This window comes from Panthera onca, chromosome D2 (genome assembly GCF_046562875.1).
Source record: "Panthera onca isolate mPanOnc1 chromosome D2, mPanOnc1 haplotype 2, whole genome shotgun sequence".
NCBI lineage: Eukaryota > Metazoa > Chordata > Mammalia > Carnivora > Felidae > Panthera > Panthera onca.
The window spans coordinates 14,634,244-14,656,006 of NC_138349.1; the positions used below are offsets into that span (position 1 = coordinate 14,634,244).

Genomic DNA, 21,763 nt, shown 5'->3' on the forward strand with positions numbered 1-21,763 from the left:
AATTTGGATTTTAATCACATTATACAAAAGTTATATTGGAAAAAATGGACATGGTAGCAAAGGAATGGATTGCTTCACCAGTAGATTTTATTAGCAGTAAGGTGCAGTGGTCACATGTCAGCTGCTCCTAACACGGGGTAAGAGTGAGCAGAATATCTTCCCTCACAGTTTCTTTACTACAGAAATTGAACCTGCAGAGACAAAATAACAGAAAGTCAGCTTTTCCTGCTACCCGGTTGGTGTGTTGGAGCATAAAGACAGCCTCTATTCTCCCGAGTCTGAGCGAGAGCCACTCCATGTGCCCGAGAGCAGACATTGGCCAAGGGAAGACAGGCCTCTTCTGTATAGAGGACTGAATTCTCCTTTCCAGTGCTCTCATGGCTGTGCAATAGCAGAGGGAGGCGGTGTCATTGGATGCCCCTAAACACAGAGAGTGTTCATTTGTCATATCCTGAAAACACCTACTAAGCACTTGGCACGTCGTCAATCGATGCAACTGAAGAAAAGTAGGGTCAGCGGTATGATGAGAAATCAGCCAGAGGGATATTTCTGAGGTCCTGGTGTTACATTCACTAGGCATTCTTATTTCAATTCAATAATTGAATTGAAACTGACGAGCATTACCCATGAGACTAAACAATGCTCAGTTTGCTTGGAAGCTAATTTTCTTTAATAACATATGGAAGCATATGTCAAGTGCCTGGCACAGACAAGGTTCTGAGAAGATGCCTTTTCTCTTCATCTTCATTTCCTTCCCTGTGGTCTGATGGCTGGAAGGTTCTCAAATAGCACATTAAAGGTTAAACACTAATCTTGATGAAGGACACAAGAGATGAAGGGCACACACACTATATATAAATAAAAGTGAGCTGAATTTTTTTGGTGGCAGTTAGCAACTTGCTGAAGTCAAATTTCCTGCCCACGAATTATGGCATTGGGCCTTCATTGAATTATCTTCTAAGGGGATGAGAGTAGTCCCCCCATCCCATCCCCACCATCAAGAGAGTAAACATATTCATTGTCCCCAACTACTCTCCTGTCCCTTTGTAATCTCTCCTTCTCATCCCCTCCTATCTCTCCTCTCCCCAGGCAACCAGTGATCTGCTGTCACACACAGTTGTTAAATGAAATCATTCTTTTTAACTTAGGGTCATGAAGCCGGATTCTCATTTTAACACATGTATCAAATAACACATACCCATCTACAAATCTCTCAAAATTATTCCCTTGAAATTCTGCTCTTTTTAGCAAAGAAACAGAAGCAGTTGGGAAAGCAATTGTGACCATGATGTGGGAGAACAACTATAGATTTAACTTAAAGTAGACTTCCAGTGGGAATAGGATTACAAAAATGACGCGGCGCGGCAAATCTCTTTGGATTTTTATTACTTACACTTTTCCGTCGTTTCTTTCCACCATGATCTTGGACGCTCCCACTCTGGGTAGGGTTGGGTTGATCACCCGGTTGTACCAAATAAATTTAACCTTCTGCAAATCTCCAACATCCACATCAGAGTCAAATTCGTTGGAGTGAGTGCTGTCGGGGTGGAGAGTGCCCCTTGGGAGTTGAGAAGTTAATGGAAACGTTACGTGAACATACAAAAATATACACATCAATATATACATATAAGGTTCTAAAACCAGCTAACAACGCATCTCTAGTAAGGTGACTGGTAGTACGTTTGCATCCGAATGTGTTAAGTGATGCAGACAGGTATGGTAACTCAGTGGCAGGTCATTTGCCAGCAATAACTCGTATTGTTTTAATGTCATCCTTACTTTAATAAAATTTCAAATATGTTTTGGTCACAATTCTCCCACAATTTAATAAGTGATGACATCATCATATCGTCTTTTCCCGGTTGTTTTGTGGGCAGGATACTTATTCACTGATTATAAACCAGATGCCACGCATCAAAACGGACATCAGTGGTTTTCTCAGGAAACAGCAGAGGAAAAAAAAATTCCAAAACAGAATTCTGAAATGCATTAAGGTGCAAGGTAAAACAAACAGCTTAGAGTAATATTTCACTCACTTGAAAATTTCATACTGTTTAGAATTCCCTTTATTTCCAAACAAAGTCACTAGCACGTGTCCTGTAACCTTCCTTCCAGACAGCGTGACAGCTACCTTATACCTCCAACCTGCACAGGGTGAAAATATTTGCAAAATGTCAGCTTGTGCAGAAGATATTCTGAAAACAGGCTTAATTGGATGCCACTGCTGCTGAATTTTGAGTAATTTATATATAGCATTGTTTTTTTTTTTAAATTATTTATTCATTTACTTTGAGAGAGAGAGAGAAAGCATGGGTTGGGGGGGTGGGGACAGATAGAGAGGAAGGGAGAGAGAATCCCAAGCAGGCTCCACACTGTCAGCACTGAGCCTGACACAGGGCAGATCTCACCAACCTTGAGATCATGACCTGAGCCGAAATCAATAGATGGATGCTTAACCAACTGAGCCACCCAGGTGACTCAGTAGTGGCCGTTCTTCTAAGCAGATAGATACTCCTTTATCTAAATGTTCAGAAGACAGATGTGGGGGCAGGGCAGGAGTACAGAATCATTCCAAAATCAAGAAATTTCAAGTAAATGTAAGTCAGTCATATATTTTGCTTTCAATTTCTTGACCTAGCAATTTATTTTTGAATATTCTAAGAACTTTACGTTAAAAGAAAGCGGGAAAATGGTAGAGTGTGACATTTTCATCAATTCCTTTTCACAGGTCTAAGTTGTCTACACTTATTTAAAAAATTCTATAATTCAGCTTTCCATTGCCATTGGAAATGTATTAAGTTATGGTAACCACTCTATGGTACCAGTCCATACTTAACTAGCAGTTTATGCCATTTAGAGCTAGCCTGGGTCAAACTGAGGAGAGGATTAAACTTTAGTTTTTACAGTGTGGCCAACCCCACTGGCTCCAATAGTTTTCTTCCTCTGTGACCCAGGAAGGAAACCTGGGGGCTGTCCCCATGCCTTACCATCCCTGCACCTTCTAATTCTTATCACCCATGGAGGCTACCGCCCTAAACAGCTCTTCGATCTGGCAACTCCCTTCTATTCCCACAATCTCTGCCACCTCTCTCCCGGATTACTTTTCTGCTTGTACAAAACCTCAGAATTTTCTTTAGTGAAACTTGGAAGAGTCTGGAGCAGAAGAAGCCCCCTGAATGCAGCACCAGAATCGAATATGAAGGAATCAATCTTGGTATCATTTTTAGTTCAGGCCCCCAAAACTCTGTTCTGTTGCCCCTGTTGAGCCCGAGTTACATTGAGCATGACAGCTTTTGAATATTTTTCCATGTTTGGGAAGAGTGTTTCCAACTTTTCTGCAGAAGAGCAATTTCACACATTTTCACCAAACATGATAAAATACAGAGCATTAAGAATTTAAGACAAATATAGTAGAGACTTACGGGCAAAGTTGGTGGCATCACCAGTGTTTAGATAAAATATCTGGCCCACTCCGTTTGTTTTTCCAGGAAATCTGTCAGCATAATGACCCATCTGTGGGCAGCCTTCACTGGGGCAGGGGAAGCACTTGTTCTAGGGGAAATTAACAAATGATGAATGAAGCGCACCCTCTTTTTCCACGTGTTATTGCAATTCAAACATTCTAAAGCCAATTCTGTACTGATGGCAAAAGAAGATTTTCATAGTATCTCAGCAAAGGTTAAAAAGCATTTCATTAGTTACAATGATAAACCAGTGATTTTACTGTTCAATGACACGATACTAACAAAAATATTATAGAAATCATACGAAAAGGGAATTTAGATATGTATTTCTACATATATTTTAATCTTGTCTCTTGCCTTTGTAAGTTGCTCAAGTGGCCCCCAAGACATCCATCTGCCTCCAAGGGTTAGAATTTATTTTAGAAAGATTGCAAAAGAAAGAGCAGAGGGGATGAGGAGCTCTGATATGCAAAATCGGGCCCATTAGTAGGATGAAAGGCTCAAAAGTCAGGTTTTTCTCAGAATTTTTAGCTTCCACTTAGCATGTTAAGGTCTGAAGGATTCAGATCTAAGAGTTTTCCCAATGTGAACAGAAAATGCCCCAGTTGGCCTTTAAGTCGTAGCTGTGAGGTTGGGGTGTGGAGAAGATATATATCACATAGAAAAATGTCCTCTTTCTGGGTCAAGGAATTATGGGAAGAAAAGGGAGAGGGAGAAACACAATGGGAGAGACAAACAGCACAATTTCTGCTATGGAGGGGCAAGCCTGCTCCACAATGGAGGCGAGGGGCAGTCTCTTGGATCAATGAACCAGATGGGGACTGGGCCAGAGTCGGGGTCTGCATCCAGCAAAAACTAAGGGGAGACTGAGCCAGTCAGGAAGAAATGGCCAGAGCTATCTGGGGAAGTTGGCCAAACCAGAAGAGTATATGTGCTGAGACATTATCTGCAGACACCAGCCACGTGCTCATCAAAAATGCAGACCCCCAAGTTCTCCCCTCTGCCTTGCACACACACTGACCACCACCCCCGTGATCACTGTGCCAATACCAGCTTGGGGAGAAACTGATGAAGGGGTCCAAAGGCTGGGATATATGCAAAACTGGTAACATTTCCTTTTTTTTTTTTTAAAGTATTTATTTATTTTTAATGTTTTTATTTATTTTTGAGAGAGAGACAGAGTACAAGCAGGGGAGGGCAGAGAGAGAGAGGGAGACACAGAATCCAAAGCAGGCTCCAGGCTCTGAGCTGTCAGCACAGAGCCTGACATGGGGCTTGAACTCATGAACCACGAGATCATGACCGAAGTCAGACGCTTTAATGGACTGAGCCACCCAGGTGCTCCAACTGATAACATTTTCTTACAGAAGTGTCTGAGTGGGATGCCTGGGTGGCTCAGTAGGTGAAGTGGCTGACTCTCAATTTCAGCTCAGCTCATGATCTCCTGGTCTTGAGAGCCCCATGTTGGACTCGGTGCTGGGTGTGGAACCTACTTAAAATTCTCTCTTCCTCTCCCTCTCCCCCTGTCCTTTCCCTGCTAGCATGCACACTTCATGTAGACGTTCTCTCTCTCTCCCTGCCATCGTCAAAAAAAAAAAAAAAGTGTACGAGCATCACTTAAAAGGTCTAAATATATTACTGAATCAGACTAAATTTTAACTGAATGAAACCTAAAGCTTCTTTGCTTGTTTTACCATCACCTAGAGATTGGGGATTTGGGAACAAGATAAAAACAAAGCTAGACCAAAGAAGGGGGTTGGTGTTCTTGCGTGCATAAGCTATACTGCAAGTAAAACATGCATCTCACATATACATATAGCCAACATTTGTTGAATGCTAATTATTATATTTTAGATTCTGGGCTAAGCAATTAAAACATATCATCTCATAAAATCCTCCCACAAAACCTATGGAGTCTCCCATTATTATTGCATTTAGAAATGAAAAAACTGCCTTAGGTTAAGAATTTTGTTCAAATCATTCAACCATTTAATAGTGAAATCAGGTTTCAGACCCTTTCTCTTCATCATGAAGTTATACATTCTTTGTAACTATGACTTCACCTGGCATGTTACTTAAAATTTTATTTATTAAATGACATGGATCACATATTTTTCCTTGAAAAAATTTATAGTGAAAAGAAGAGCAATAAAAAATAACAGGCAAAGGGCACCTGGGTGGCTCAGTCAGTTAGGCATCTGACTTCAGCTAAAGTCATAATCTCACAGTTCGTGAGTTTGAGCCTTGCATCGGGTTCTGTGCTGACAGCTCAGAGCCTGGAGCTGGCTTCAGATTCTGTGTTTCTCTCTCTCTCTCTACCCCTCCCCACCTCATGCTCTCTGTCTGTCTCTTAAAAATGAATAAGTGTTAAAAAAATAACAGGCAATAGATATATCACTTTCAAGATCACATTTAAGGTTTTTAACCCAGATGTCTAGCGAATACCAAACAAGATGAAAACTCAAAATCAAGCAAAGAAACAAAAAACTTGACAATTATAAGGTTGCACAGAAATATCCACATGCCCATAATGATATAGTTTTATAGGATCAGCATTTAAGACAAGTTTTCCATATGTATCAGCATCCTGGAGCCATAGCTCAGATTTCCTTAGACTACTTTTTTTTTTTTTTACTTACACTATTTCTAAGACAAGTTTGAACATTTACCTGATACATACTGGAGTGATAGAGAACAAAGTGGACATTTCAGCATTTAAGCCTATTCCTCTAAAGTTCTCCAATGCCTTATCACTATTACAATAATGTCAATGTACTTCACTTAAAAATATGTATGATTAAAAGTATAAATAATGTGGCAATAATATAGTGACATTCACTGAATGCACGTTGTGTCCAGTGAACCATACGTCATGAAGATGTGATGGTTACAAAATTCTTCGGGTACAAAGTAGAATCTACTTACTGCAGAGAAAACACTGTAAGAGGCACAAGGGAATCCAGCAAAGCCATCGGGGTTAAGGATGCTGTCAGAGTAATACTTGTAGCTTCTTAAGTGATTACAGGCCACAAAGTCACGAGTCCCTTGGAAATCAGAAATGATTTACACATCAGCAACAGATTTTATTTTTCCAATGTCATGATTAGAACACAGTTGTTGAGTAGATTTTTCTAATTAGTGTGAACTCATGGTGGTCACAGAACAAAATCATGGATACAGTGTATTTATGATTTGTGATGTGATCAGAAGTTAAGTACTATTGAAAAATTTAATAGTAATGCCATAGCTAAATGAAATGGAAAAATAACTTTAGAAGGAAAAGACTGGTCCATATAGATATAAGTACAACTTAGTAATGCATTCCCTGAATTAGATCCTTGGAAAGTTGACTACAATTACATTTTCTTTCCTAGAGTCTCCTCATGCCCAACTTTCCTCAGTGAAAAGACCATATTTTGTGTTAAAAGTCCTTCATTACAGAAAATGTGAGACCTGTACCAAAATATTTAGCAAATTTAGTAAAATGAAATACAAATGTTCCCCTAGGAAAATCTCTTCATGTCCATAATGGTTTTTACCTTCCCAGATCCCGTCTATGTCAACGATCTGAGAGAGAATGTTCTTCCGACATCCGGGCATTTCTTTTCCTCCATTTGGAAAGAAATCTAGATGACCTACAGTTTGGCTCATTCCAAACCCTGAGGAATTTTAAAATATGAGAAAGTTCATGTTACTGTATAGAGTCAAAACGCTCTAAAACACTCTACTGTATAGAGTTAGTAAACACTCATGGAGGATGAATTGCAGAACTCACCCATGTTGGGGATTATAGGGGCAGCATCTGTGTGAATTACATCCACAAACAGGGCATCGCTGGGGTCCAATCGGACTAAGTCGGGTGTGCCCTCAAAGCAAGGTTCAGCTGGATCCAACCCTAAAGTAGATACGATGTGTCATGTTAATATCAGTGTATGCATTCACCTTTCTTTGTTAATTACCTACCCAAGTGCAAGCATTGGTGGGAACCATGACTTATTTATGGAAAGAGATAAGGTAGTTCTTCCCTACCTTATCATCTTCTTCCACTTTCTGTGTCTAATTCACTATTCAAATTATAGCAAATTTTTCTCAAACCATGAAATTTGGCTCTCCTTATGGATGTTTAGTCACTGGGACAATCCAGGCCACTAGCAACAGTTATAGGGAAAGAGCTAGACTCTGGGAGACATGAGACTCCTAAAAGCTGTTCAGGCTAAAAGAAGTCTCCCCTTCCCCACCTGCCCCACTCTCCTGTAAAATCCTATAAAGGCAAGGACTTCTGTATTCATGGTCACCAGGACCACAACTTCACAAAGTGCCTGGCTGAGTAGGCTCTTGTAAACAGTCATGGACCACGAGAAAGAATGTTCTCTCCAGCAAATTAATGATAGACATCTGGATGCCCCCACCAATGCAAACATGAACGATTTGCCCAAGGTATTAAAAAAAAGAATCAGAAGGTTGGACAGAGAGTGCAAAGATGGAAAAGAAAAGTGACTGCTCCCTGAAATAGTCATCTCTCAGATCCAGGATAGCAAAGTCTTTCCTATAAACTTACAAGGTCGTTTTAGGGCTGAGAATACAACATGTGGTGCCATTGGCCAGAAGCAATCAGTCTGAGATTCGTGGAATATTTTTTATCTAACTAGCAGCCTGCAGGACTGATCAGCCTGTCTTAACCACCTGTATCCTATAACTCTTAGCTCAGGGTGGGTGAGGATTATGCTAATTATCAATTGCTATCAAAGCGTAATATAATACATTATATATTTTGAGCTCTTTAGATTTAATTCTATTTATTATTTATTTTGTTATTTATTCTCTTTATTCTAGTCATGAGACTTGTCCTTTGTGAAGGCCTGAAAACAAGAAAAGAGATGTGAATAAGACTTCCCGATGTTCTTAATTCAAATTTTAGTCATATATATATATATATATATATATATATATATATATACGTGTATACGTGTATATATATATATATATATATATACACACACACACACACATATATATATACATATATATACGTATATATATCTGTGTATATATATATATATATATATACACACACACACACACACATATGTTAAACAGATGGGGGCACTTGTGTAACTCAGTTAGTTAAGTGTCCAGCTCTTGATTTTGGTTCAGGCCATGATCTCATGTTTGTAAGTTTGAGTCCCGAGTTGGGCTCCACGCTGGGCATGAAGCCTGCTTAAGATTCTCTCTCTCCCTCTTCCTTTGCCCCTCCCCTGATTTCTCTCTCAAAAAAGTAAAAAACAAAACAAAACAAAACAAACAAACAAAAAACCAGGGGTCTGTAGACCAAAGATGAATATTAGTAAAAAATTCGCTAGTCCTCAGAACATACTGATTCCCGATCATGTGGCCCAGTTCAGAAAATGCCAAACTGCCATCCGTTTAGACCCCATGTAGGCAACACTTAGTCCGATTTTTCAGCTTTTACTGTTTGACCAACCTGTGATTCGCCCAACCGTCCCATTGATCCTCCTTCCTGCCTCTCCAGCTGCGTGGGCACCCAGACTGTGGCCAATGATGTGGACGTCGGAAGGTGAGTACCCAAATGCTGACTGTTGGAAAGAAAACTTCTTCAGAATGTTTTCAAATATATCAAAACTCAAGATGGCCACAGAAGAAGATCCCCTCAAAACTTGAGTTTTAAGAAGACGTGCTGCCCCTTCAAAGCAACTGATTTTCACAGACTTCCCCTCCCCCCCCCCCAGTTATAACAGAATATGGCAATGGTTTAACATTTAAACTGGTGGAAGTAGGAATCTCTGTTCTTTTACTATGTAGAGGAAATCCTTGCCAGGTATAAGGAATTGTTACTCAGTGGTGCTGAAGCAAGTATTCAGGTTAGAAAATAATAAAAGCATTTACTTAAGCAAATTCTAGGTTAACATTTTTTAAGGTTTTTTGTTACCAAATTAGATTAGCTTGCTGTCATTGTGCTTCTGTTAAAAACATAAAAAAAAAAAAACAGAAACAAGATAGTTTAACCTTAAGGTTGACGTTATCATGCCAACTTGTTTTAATAACTGATAAAATTCAAAGAAATGCTGGTGGGATCCAATAGAAACAGCCTACCTGGTTGCTGAAAGAACTAGTTTATTGACTTTAATAGGGATAGAAGCCCAAATCTAGATTGACTGATTGATTGATGGATATTGTGTATTTCTTTTCAACCATGGGGAAAGCCGAATCTCAATAGAGAAATGTCTTTCATAATTATCATACCTACAGCATTTTTTTTTTCTTTTTTTTTGAAGGAGAATCCCAGAGAGCAATGTGGATGGGCTTTTATATAACTTGGAGGTAGTTACCTGAAGAACTTCAACAAAATATGCCAATTCTGCTCCCACAATCCGGATGTTCTGTGAGGCCTGAGTGTAACCGGTTTTGGAGCCACTTTTCCAGTCCACGCAGATGCAGTTCACACTTTCCACTGTAAACAAGTTCTGATGGAACAGACACAATAAATGGGTGAATGATTGGGGATGTTTGTTAATTAATAACACATTTGAGAATGAGGGTAAATTCCCTTCTTGACCTGTACAAGATCAAGCTTGTTTTTAACCCCAAAACAACAAACACAACTTCTAGTCTGTTATGGTTATGAAATTCCTTTTATTTTTTTCTGTTTATTTATTTTTCATTTATTTTATTTTGTTTCATTTTTATTAATATAATTTACTGGCAAATTGGTTTCCATCCAACACCCAGTGCTCATCCCAACAAGTTGAAATTTAAAGTTTAACATGTACTCTGTGGTGCCTGGGTGATTTAGTTGGTTAAGCGTCCAACTTTGGCTCAGGTCATGATCTTGTGGTTTATGGGTTCAAGCCCGGGGTCAGGCTCTGTGCTGACAGCTCAGAGCCTGGAGCCTGCTTTGGATTCCCTCTCTCTCTCTCTCTCTCTCTCTCTCTCTGTCCCTCCCCCACTCATGCTCTCTCTCTCTCAAAAATAAATAATATATAAAAAAAAGTTTAACATGTGCTCCAAATTGAAGGTTTGGCCATAATGGGAACTGGATTCTTGGGATATCTACTGTAACACATAAATAGACATTTGCTGCAAGAAGAAATGTATAAAATGTGGTACAGTGGATTGTCTCATTAGATCATCATAAATGTCATAAGCCTACATTGTCCCTAATTAAAATGCGCCCCATGACATTGCTTGTTTTGTTCACTGCTATATCCTCAGGGCCTCAAATAGTTCCTGGCACACAGTGGGTGTTCAATAAATATTTATTGGACTAATGAATAAATGAAAGCCTATGTTAGGACCCTTTTAAATAAATATACTGACAGAAAATGAGTAAGCTTTTCCATGATGGAAAGACTAATCAAAGTTTCTGGATGAACATATTTTATTATACATCACTGAAGAGTTATTTCACATAACCCACCAGATAGCTACTGGAAGCCTTGTCTGATGGGGGTCAATGATAGTTTCATGAATGTTAGATCTGGCAGGAATTTTGTCTGTTTGGGTGTATGTATGTTTATACATATCCCCACCTTTTTTCCAAGAAGACTTTCGGAAGAATAAAGCAATTTTATAAATCATCTCCAATTATTTTATTTTACAGATAGAAATATCCAAAGAGGGAAAATAGTTTGCTAATGTCACGGTTAGCTAAGTAAAGAGTTAGAACTAGAGTCTAGGACCTTTAATCTTCTAAGTTTTATTTTAAATTTTATTTTGAGAGAGAGAGAGAGAGAGAGAGAGCAGGGGAGGGGCAGAGAGAGAGGGAGAGAGAATTCCAAGTAGGCTCTGCACTGTTGGCGCAGAGCCCAATATGGGGCTCGAACTCACGAACCGCAAGATCATGACCTGAGCTGAAACCAAGAGTCGTATGCTCAACCGACTCAGCCACCCAGGCGCCCCAACTTTCTAGTTTAATCCACTTACTTCTCCATCCTAAAGCAACCATTTTGTCAGAGCCAAAGCATGCAAGAAAAATAAATCTGCTTTTGGGATTTTGGAAATAAATTGTATACCCCTATCTAAAAATTTACATCCCCTTTGAGCTAAGAATCGTAGTCTTTTTCCTTCCCTGTTGTATAAAAATCTATTACTACCCTCTCCCGAGTAATCATCAGCTTTAAATTATTTTAGAAGACAAATTAAGGTTTTACTATTTTTGAACTTGTGACATGAAGCTCATTAATTTTGGCTATCGTCAGGATCAGCAGATAGTCTCTAGAGTTGACTCAATCCAGCCTTTGGCTTGAGTCATAGGTAGGTCTGAAATTAAGAGTGTTCAGGAAAACCTTTGTGTCTTTTTTTTTAGACCTATGAAGAAATAACTGCACCTGTGCACCACGCTGGCCACAGAAGCTTGTTGAATAAATGAATCAATGATAATGTTCCTCAAGCACTAGCAGTTGCTAGGAAAAATTGTTCTCTTTGATTTTCTGTCTTTTAATTCTTCATTATAACAAGGCACATAGCCAAAGACAAATTAAAGAAAATTGGATCACTACTGTTGAAACAACAGAAGCTGTCAATGAAAACATATAGAATTTTCCTAGATACTGCTACCATAGGAGATCAAAGAGTAGCAAGTGAAAATCAAAGGAAAACAATTAGTTTGGGCAAAATAAGTTATCTTAGTTCTTCAAATGGAAATTAAACCTCTTGAAAAAAATTAAAAGTTATTGAAAATACAACAAATATTGCATCAGTATGGCAACATTCCTTGCTAAAATTTTGAAATATCTCTGTATTAGTTATTAAATAGCTACTACACAGAGCCACCAAATGCTTGCCAACCTTGCTGCCCTGACTGTTCCAGGTCCCTCCTACTCCTGTACCACCTCCTGGACCTTACCTGGAATCCCCAGGCCCAGAAGAGTCAGGTGATCCTCTGGTGTCATAGTGGCTAGCATTTGTCCTGATTGGTTGGGGCCTGTGCCTTCCTCATTGTTAATCATCAGTCTAGAAGCAGCCTTCCCTTCATTGATTACCATATCTTACCTTGCATATTTTGGACAACCAGTTTTCTTCTCCCTTGTCTATGAATCCATGAATAATGAAGCGGGTTTTTCTGTCTGCTTTGAAATTAGAGCTCATGATAGTTGATGCATTTGCAATAATTTCCTATTTTGAGAAGAAAAGTGTTTAATGCCAAGTTTCTTATAGCGTCCAATAGAACCATTTGTACACGGAGAGAGATGATGAGTAGGAAAAGACCGCCAAGACTTGAGATCCTTGTGAATATGGATTCTCCTATTACAGGCAAGCTATTTGCAACCATCATCAAGTCACTACTTTCCAGACATCATAACATTTCTGCAGTTGCTTTAGTCAGGATAAACATGTGCTATAACATCGATGTAGGGATCTTGTCTTCATGCAATAGATGGTTTTGCTGCGTGTGTGTGTGTGTGTGTGTGTGTGTCTGTGTGTGCCTGTGTGTGTCTGTGTGTGTGTAATGTTGGGAGATTATATATGATATTAGGAGAGTTTATATATACATATATATATGTGTGTGTGTGTATACACATGTATATAACAATATTTAGAATATTTACTAAATGGCAACATAAAGGTAGGATAAGAATGACATTAAGTTCCAATCAAGACAGAGTAGCTGAATGGATTAAAAAAATAAGACCAGTCTATATGCTGCCTACTAGATCATTTTAGGTCATTTCATATCTAAAGACACTTGCAGACTAAAAATGTAGGGATGGAAAAAGATATTTTAAGTAAATGGAAACAAAAAGAAAGCTAGAGTAGCAATACTTATATGAGACAAAATAGACTTTAAGACAAAGTCTGTAAGAATAAACAAAGAAGGGCTTTACATAAAGATAAAAGACCTATTAAATGAGAAGATATAGCACTTGGAAATATTTAATCACTCAACATAGCAACACCTAATTATATAAAGCAAATATTAATAGATGCAAAGGAAGAAATTTAAAGTAACACAAAAATAGCTGGGAATTTTAACATCTTATTTACATCAGTGGATAGATCATCTAACAGAAAATCAATAAGGAAAGAGTGGTCTTAAACAACACATTAGAACAGATGGACTTAACATATATTTATAGGACATTCTATCCAAAAATAGCAGAATACACATTCTTCTCAAGTGCACATGGACATTCTCCAGAATAAGGCACATGTTAGGCCACAAAACAAGCCTTGATAAATTTAAGAAGATTGAAATCATATCAAGCATATTTTCTGACCACATTGGTATGAAACTAGAAATCAATTACAAGAAGAAAAGTGAAAAAAACCACAGACATGTGGAGACTAAACTATGTGGCACCAAGGGGTCAAGGAACAGTCAAGGAAGAAATCAAAGATGTAGTAAAAAACATATCTTGAGACAAATAAAAATGTAAATGCAATGTTCAAATATCTATGGGATACAGAAAAGAAATTCTAAGAGGGAAGTTTACAGTGAGACAGGCCCACATTAAGAAATAAAAAAAAGCTCAGTAAACAACCTAACCACACACTAGATAACTGAAAACCTAGAAAAAGAAGAACAAACAAAGCCTAAAGTTAGTAGAATGAAGGAGATAATAAAGATCAGAGTGGAAATAAATGCAATAGAGACTTAAAAATACAATAGAAAAATAATAAAACTAAAAGCTGTTTCCTTGAAAGATAAATAAAAATGATGAACTTTTAGCTGGACTCTTCTCTTCCAGAAAAAAACAGAGGGCCAATAAATAAAATGAGAAATGAAAAAGAAGTTACAACTGATACCATAGAAATATAAAGGATCATAGGAAACTACTAGTAACAGTTATATACAACAGATTGGACAACCTGGAATAAATGAATAAATTCTTGGAAGCATACAATCTTTCAAGACTAAATCAGAAAGAAATATAAAATCTGAACAGACTGATTACTAATAAGGAGATTGAATTAGTAATTAAACTCTCAACAAACAAAAGTCCAGGACCAGACAGTTTCACAGGTGACTTCTACCAAACGTTTAAAAATAAGACTTAATACCCATCTTTCTCACACTATTAAAAAATTGAAGAGGAAAGGATGCTCTGAACTCCTTCTATGAGATCAGCATTATTCTAATACAAAAACCAGACAGATACTACAAAAAGATTACAAGCCAATATTCCTGATAAACATAGATGTAAAAATCCTTGACAAAATATTAGCATACTGAATTCAACAATACATTAAAAGGATCACGTAACATGATCAAGTGGGATTTATTCCAGGGATGCAAGGATGGTTCAATATCCACACATCAATCAATGTGATACACCACATTAACAAAACGAAGAATAAAAATCAAATGATCATCTCAATGGATGCAGAAAAAGCATTTCACAAAATTCAACTTCCATTTATGATAAAACCTCAATAAATTGGACACAGAGAGATGTGTCTCAACAGAATAAAAGACATATATGACAAACCCACAGCTAACATCATACTGAACAATGAAAAGCTGAAGGCTTCCCCCTGCCCCAAAAATTGGAACAAAACAAAGGTGCCCACTTTTGTCATTTTTATTCAACATAATATTGGAAGTTCTACCCACAGCATTTAGGCAAAAGTAAATAAATAAATAAATAAATAAAGTCATTCAGATTGGAAAGGAAGAAGTAAAATTGTCACAATTTGTAGATGACAGGATACTATATATAGAAAACCCTAAAGCCTCCACCAAAAAACTATTAGAACTAAAAAATGAATTAAGTGAAGTTGCAGGATACAAAGTCAATTTACAGAAATCTGTTGCATTTCTTCTTATTATTTATTTTTATAATTTATTTTGAGAGACAGAGAGAGAGGGAGAATGCAAGTGGAGGAGACAGATAGAGGGAAAGAGAGAGAATCTTAAGCAGACTCCACTCTCAATGCAGAGCCTGATGCAGAGCTCAATCCACAACCCTGTGGTCATGACCTGAGCCAAAGTCATGAGTTGGTTCCTCAACCAACTGAGCCCCCCACATACCCCAATCTATTACATTTCTACACATTAATAACAAACTATCAGAAAGAGACATTAAGAAAGCAATCTCATTTGTGATTGCATCAAAAAGAATAAAATACCTAGGAATAAATTTAACCAAGGAAGTGAAAGATCTGTCCTCTGAACAATGACGCTGATTAAAGAAATTGAAGGCAACATAAATAAATGGAAAGATTACCTTGCTCATTGATTGGAAGAAGTAATATTGTTAAAATGTTCATGCTACCCAAAGCAATATACAGATTCAATGCAATCTCTACAAAAAAAATCAATGGCATTTTTCATATAACTGGAACAAATAATCCTAAAATTTGTATGGAACCTCAAAAGACCCTGCATAGCCAAAGCAATCTTGAGAAAGAAGAACAAAGTTGTGTCACACTCTTGATTTCAAACTACACTACAAAGCTAGAGTAATCAAAACATTATGGTTCTGGCACAAATACAGAAAAATAGATAATGGCACAGAACAGAGAGCCCAGGAATAAACTCACACTTCTATGGTTAATTAATCTACAACAAAGAAGGCAAGAATATATAGTGAGACAAAGACAGTCTCTTCAATAAATGGTGTGGGACAGCCACATGCAAAAGAATGAAACTGGAACACTTTATTATACCATATACAATAATAAACTCAAGACAAAATGTATGACCTGAAACCATAGCACTCCTAGAAGAAAACATAGGCTGTAAGTTCTTTGACATCAATCTTAGCAATATTTTTTGGATCTGTCTCCTCAGACAAGAACAGTGAAAGCAAAAATAAAAAAATGGGACTACATCAGATTAAAAAGACTGTGTACAACAAAGGAAACCATTGACAAAATGAAAAAGCAATCTACTGAATGGGAGAAGATATTTGCCAATGATATGTCTAATAAGGGGTTAACATCCAAAATATATAAAGAACACATACAACTGAATATCAAAAAAACAGTCAGATTAAATAATGGGCAGAGGCCTGAATAGGCATTTTTTTCCAAAACAAGACATCTAGATGCCAATAGGCATATGAAAAGATGCTCAACATCACTTATTATCAGGTAAATGCAAATAAAGACCATAAGGAGATACCACCTTACACTGTAAGAATGGCTATTATCAAAAAGACAAGAATTAACAGCTGTCGGTGAGCATGTGGAAAAAAAGGAGCCCTCATGCTCTGTTGGCAGTAATGTAAATTGGTGCAGTCGCCAATAACGAATGGGATGGAGGTTCCTCAATAAATTAAAAATAGAACTACCATATAATCCAGCAATTCCACTTCTAGGTTTTTCTCTGAAAAAAAAATGAAAACACCAATTTGGGTATACATATGCATCCCTATGTTCATTGCAGTATTATTTATAATAGCCAAGATATGGAATCAACTTATATGTCCATTGATGGATGAATGGACAAAAATGGTATGTGAGATATATATATATATATATATATATATATATATATATATATATAATGGAATATTGCTCAGATGTAAAAAAAAAATAATGAAAGCTTGCCATTCATGACAATATGGATAAACCTGGAGAGTATTATGCTAAGTGAAATAAGTTAGAGAAGGATAAGTACCACATGATTAAGCTTATATGTGAATCTAAAATACAAAACAAATGATTAAATAAAACAAAACAAAACAAGACTCATAAATACATAGAGAAAACTAAAATGGTAGCCAGAGGGGAGGGAGGGAGGGAGATGGATTAAATGGGTGAAGGGGATTAAGAGGTACAATTTTCTAGTAACAAATAAGACAGAAGGATGTAATGTACAGCATAGGGAATATAGTCAATAATATTGTAACACCTTTGTACAGTGACAGATGGTAGCTAGACTTATTGTGGTGACCCTTTTGTAACATATATATTATATATAATATACATACATATATATATATATATATATATATATATATATATATATATGATATATGTATCACTATGTGATACACCTGAAATGAATACAATATTGTATGTCAATTATTCTTCAATAGAAAATAAAGTGAATCTAAATTAAAACAAAAGAGAGAATAATATCAAGTTAGTGGACTTTTTATAAATAAAATAGATAGAACTTAGTTCTGAAAACAATGAGTTCTCTTACTTCAAAGTTATTCGGGTTCTCGTTAGTGTACAGGAGGAAGCGGGTATTGACATCTTTTGGAGCCCAGGGCAATATTTTGAGGGGTCTTTGCGCAATTCCTGCCCATGGGGCATCATCGCTAAAGCAGCCAAGTCTTCGGAAGCAGATTTCTTTTCCTGTAATGACCCAGAAGCGTTTCAAGGACGTCAGTTTAATCAGAATGCTCTTTTTAATGGTCTCTCGGCCAAAATATGAGTTAAATTACATTTTGTGACATATTTACCTCCTCCATATTCCCAGACATATTCCTATCTAGGCACTCACAAAACAGCTTCAACATCCCAGGCTTCTGGTCTTCATTTCTACAATGTATGACCACCTCACTCCCCTCGTGTCTCTGTCCAGCCCTTGCTGGGACTCGGTCTAGCTTCTCAATGCAGATGTCTTCCTTGGGCCACTGGTGCCCAAGAAAAGAGCAGCCTTGTATTTCCAGGCCTTGGTAGAGAGGGGTGAGGTTTTCAATTCCTCACAGCCATCTTCTCGTGTTGGGTTTTGGGTAGAGAACTTAAGCTTCATGCAAGTGCCAGAACATTACATATATAACAATATAAGTATTTTGGCCCCCTATGTTTGAGGAGAATTTTGGATTCCTATGATGAAGAAGCTGCTCATGAATAATCAAACAGAAAGTCCATGGTTTGGCACAACTCTATGCTTGAATGCTAACCCATAAAAGAACAGCACAAAGGGAGGGATGTCCAGGAGGATTAAGTCTGGATTATAGTAGTGGTAGGAGTCGTAGCCGTTGTGAGGGAGGGCTGCATTTGCAAAATGTTACTATGTGCCAGGTACTAGGCAAGATGATTTACAGGACTACGTAAGTCTCACAGGTATCCTGCGTTAGGGGTGGTATTATATTCCCATTCTACAGATGAAGATAGTGAAGCACGCAGAGGTTAAGAATTTTGCTCAGGGTAATACACTTGTGGCTGGCAGAGCAAGGTTTCAAACCCCACACTGGACTCCCAAGTCAGGGTTGCTAGATTAGCAAATAAAAGTAAAAGTTAAATTTGAGTTTCAGGTAGACAATGAACACTTTTCAGTATAACTTTGCCACATACTCATGTATCGGAAACACTTGTCGTTTATCTGAAATTCAAATTTAACTGCATATCTTAGATTATATCTGGCAACCTTACTCCAGGTGTCTGTGCTCTCAACAGGCACCTTTCTCACTCACACCTTATCCCCTAGTGGCTCGAATTCAGCCATCACAGACTTTTTTGAAAGTGCCAAGCAAGAAATCTCTCCCAGCGCTGCATAAATATCTTTTCTTACCTACTACTGCTCCCAGCAGCAGCGATAGTGTCCAGATTAGCAGCATCTAAATAAAGTTAAAAATATGATTAAGTCTGACTAAATAGGTTTTTTTTTTAAAAGATTGGCGTAATTCAAGTTAAGTTAGACCTCTGGGGGAAATAAGTAAGTTCTAATAAATTAGGGCTTGGAAAACATGTTTTCCTGACTCACCACGGCAATTCCGTCAGGTTCCACACACAAGCAGATAGCGCCTTAAAGGTCCTTTTATAAGCAAACCTTATCTCTTTGAGAAGTTCCATGGAAAAGGAGAGGAAGTTCCAAGTATACATTTCTAGTTCTAATCATAAATAAACCAAGAATGATAGAGCAGGTCAAGTTTTCCACAGTACTTGTGGGAAGATGAGAAAAGGGTTCATACAGACTGTTCTGTCTCAATGAGATTATATAATGCTCAGCATCACCATAATTTCATTGTAGAGAAGGTTCTAGTCTGCCCAATTCTCTGTGCTGCTCTGTGGATATGTGTGAAAGTAAATTGTTTTCACAGATTTGATAGCAGCAGTCTTGAAAACAAATATTGAAAGCTTGACAGCTTGAGCAGTTTTTGTATAACCTTGCCTTACCTTCAAAAGCATGAAATTAGGAGCAGTTCTTCAAGAGTGTTCATTACGATAGTCTATAGAACTAGTTTATTTCTCAACAATAACATGGAGAAAAGAATAAATGAACTGACAAAAGGAGATGGGGGGTACTTCCAAGAGCAAAGAGGTGGAATTGGTGACCTCACCATCAAAAAAAAAATTACGGGTAAGACAGAAAAATAAAATTCAACTTGGCAAAAAAAATGGTCTGGGAACAATAATCTGAAAGAGAAGCATTTGATGGAAAAGAACTCAAATGTTTTCAGTTGGTGATAGATTGCCTAAAATAAATTTTAAAGCACTGTAACGGGATATCGTAATTTTGAGAGATTGGAGCCCTTCAGCATGATACCATCACCGATATAAGCTGAATCTTATGGAATTGCCATGTTTGCAGGTCAGAAATGGTCAAATAATAATTCAGTTCACCGGCAAAGTTTACAGGTACAGAAAAAAGCAATGAAATTATTTTTGTATGAGGGAAAATTCAAAAAAGTTGGGCAAAGAGATGTTAAAATAGGAACAGAAGACACCAGGAATTCTATGGGTTGGAGTTGAGCCAAATTCCCACTGAATCCTTCTTGTCTCAGCATTCAATCCCCTCCTTAGGGATCCTTCTCCAGCCCTGATTAGGTTGGTTTCCTTATTCCCTCTAAGAACACCTCTCTTTTGAAGCTCCCTCATTTGATAACCCATCACAATCAGTTGTGGGTGATTAAGTCTGAGAAGGATTGAATTCTCTGGGCCTTGTTGTTACTCGTCACTCAGCATCTAGCCCACTTTGTGCATAAAGCTGGCTCTAAACACACCTCTGTTGGATGGATGAACAAATGAGGAAATGAATACGAAAAGCAGTTTAGGGGTGCATGGGTGGCTTAGTCAGTTGAATGTCTGACTCTTTTGATTTTGGCTCAGGTCATGATCCCAGGGTCGTGCGATTAGCCTGGCATCGGGCTCTGTGCTGAGAGTGGAGCCCACTTAAGATTCTCTCTCCCTCTCCCTCACCCCCTCTCCCCTGCTTGTGTGCGCGCTCTCTCTGAAATAAATAAATAAATGAAATGAAATAAAAAGAAAAGCAATTTAGTTTGCGTAATTGCTCCAGAACAACTTCCCACGCAGGCTTATGATAAAGAACTATAATTTTCTGAACCTTTTTTTTTTTTTTTTTACTCAAAACAAGCAAGAAAACAAACTAAAAAAAAAATGAGCCAATGTTTACTCTGGGTTTTGCTATGAAGTAAAATGCATTCTGTGTGAATTACCGAATAATTCACACCAAATTTCTAGGTTAGCATTTTAGATAGTACCAAATTCAATATAGGCTGTAGAATGAGGACTAAAAGTCACCCAATTCTGAAAGTTAGACTAGAGGTCGTGGGGAATTATTTTATAAACTGAAATAGGTTGAAATTTTAGAATGTTTTGAGAAGATTCAATTTCCCAAACTGTTATAAAAGCTAAGAAGGGAATTGTATATAATCTTAGCAGTCTGCCACGTCAGATCTGGATGAATGATTTCCCTTAAATTCAATCTTGCTGACCTCTTTAGCTGGGCTGTAAAATTTTATGAACCGTATCGTTTCCTTGAGATCGCTAACATGTGATCTAGGAATGTCTGTTGATAGAGTATGTGGTAGAGATTGTTGGCCTCTTCCTATAAGGAATGGAACCAGACTCTGTTACCCAATCTCTCTTGCAGGGCAGGGGGTCACATGACCAACTTCTGGCCAGTGAGATGTGAGTGCACAGATGTGCACCAGTTCCAGTCCTGTTCACATAAACCCACGCATGATTCTCCATGTGCCTTGCCTTCCATGGCTTGATGTAGACAAGCATAGTGATCTTGAAGGCCATGTGTGGAAGCTGGCAGAGGCACAAAATGCAAGGAGCTTGGGTTTCCTGCTTAGGAGATAGCCACCCATGAATCATGAATGTCCATTCTGAAATTTATGTAAACAAGAAATAAATTCCTATTGATTTAAGCCACTGATATTGCAGGGTTATAACAACTAGCATTACCTCAACCAATAGAGATTATTTTGTTGTACAATGATTTCTCCTACTTTCAAGAATGGTTCAGGAACTAAACATTGAATCTTTGGCCGTACATTTTACTGTGAGATCTGGATGATATTCATACATAATGTTAACACTTGGACAGATGTTTTTTTGGTCTAATTTTTGGTTTGAAAAATCCCCTTTCCTGCTAGTTACTGAATTATAAAAAATAATTGCTAAATTCTTTA

General features: G+C 37.7%; 1 protein-coding gene across 2 annotated transcripts; it reads right to left on the reverse strand.

Moving 5' to 3' along the window:
- Positions 1-127: 127 nt before the first annotated feature.
- LOC132684566 (pancreatic triacylglycerol lipase) lies at positions 128-18,940 on the reverse strand. 2 transcript variants are annotated; one of them, XM_060641044.3, is made up of 12 exons: positions 18,895-18,940; positions 17,578-17,732; positions 12,474-12,596; positions 9,812-9,946; positions 8,947-9,058; positions 7,240-7,359; positions 7,004-7,123; positions 6,390-6,508; positions 3,423-3,552; positions 2,037-2,145; positions 1,394-1,558; positions 128-191 (listed from the first exon to the last, which is right to left on the reverse strand). In XM_060641044.3, the coding sequence occupies exons 1-12, from the start codon at positions 18,938-18,940 to the stop codon at positions 128-130; spliced, it is 1,398 nt and encodes a 465-aa protein (XP_060497027.1). The 2 variants fall into 2 exon arrangements, with proteins under 2 accessions (XP_060497027.1, XP_060497026.1); XM_060641043.3 differs by having other exon boundaries at positions 17,563-17,732.
- Positions 18,941-21,763: the final 2,823 nt, after the last annotated feature.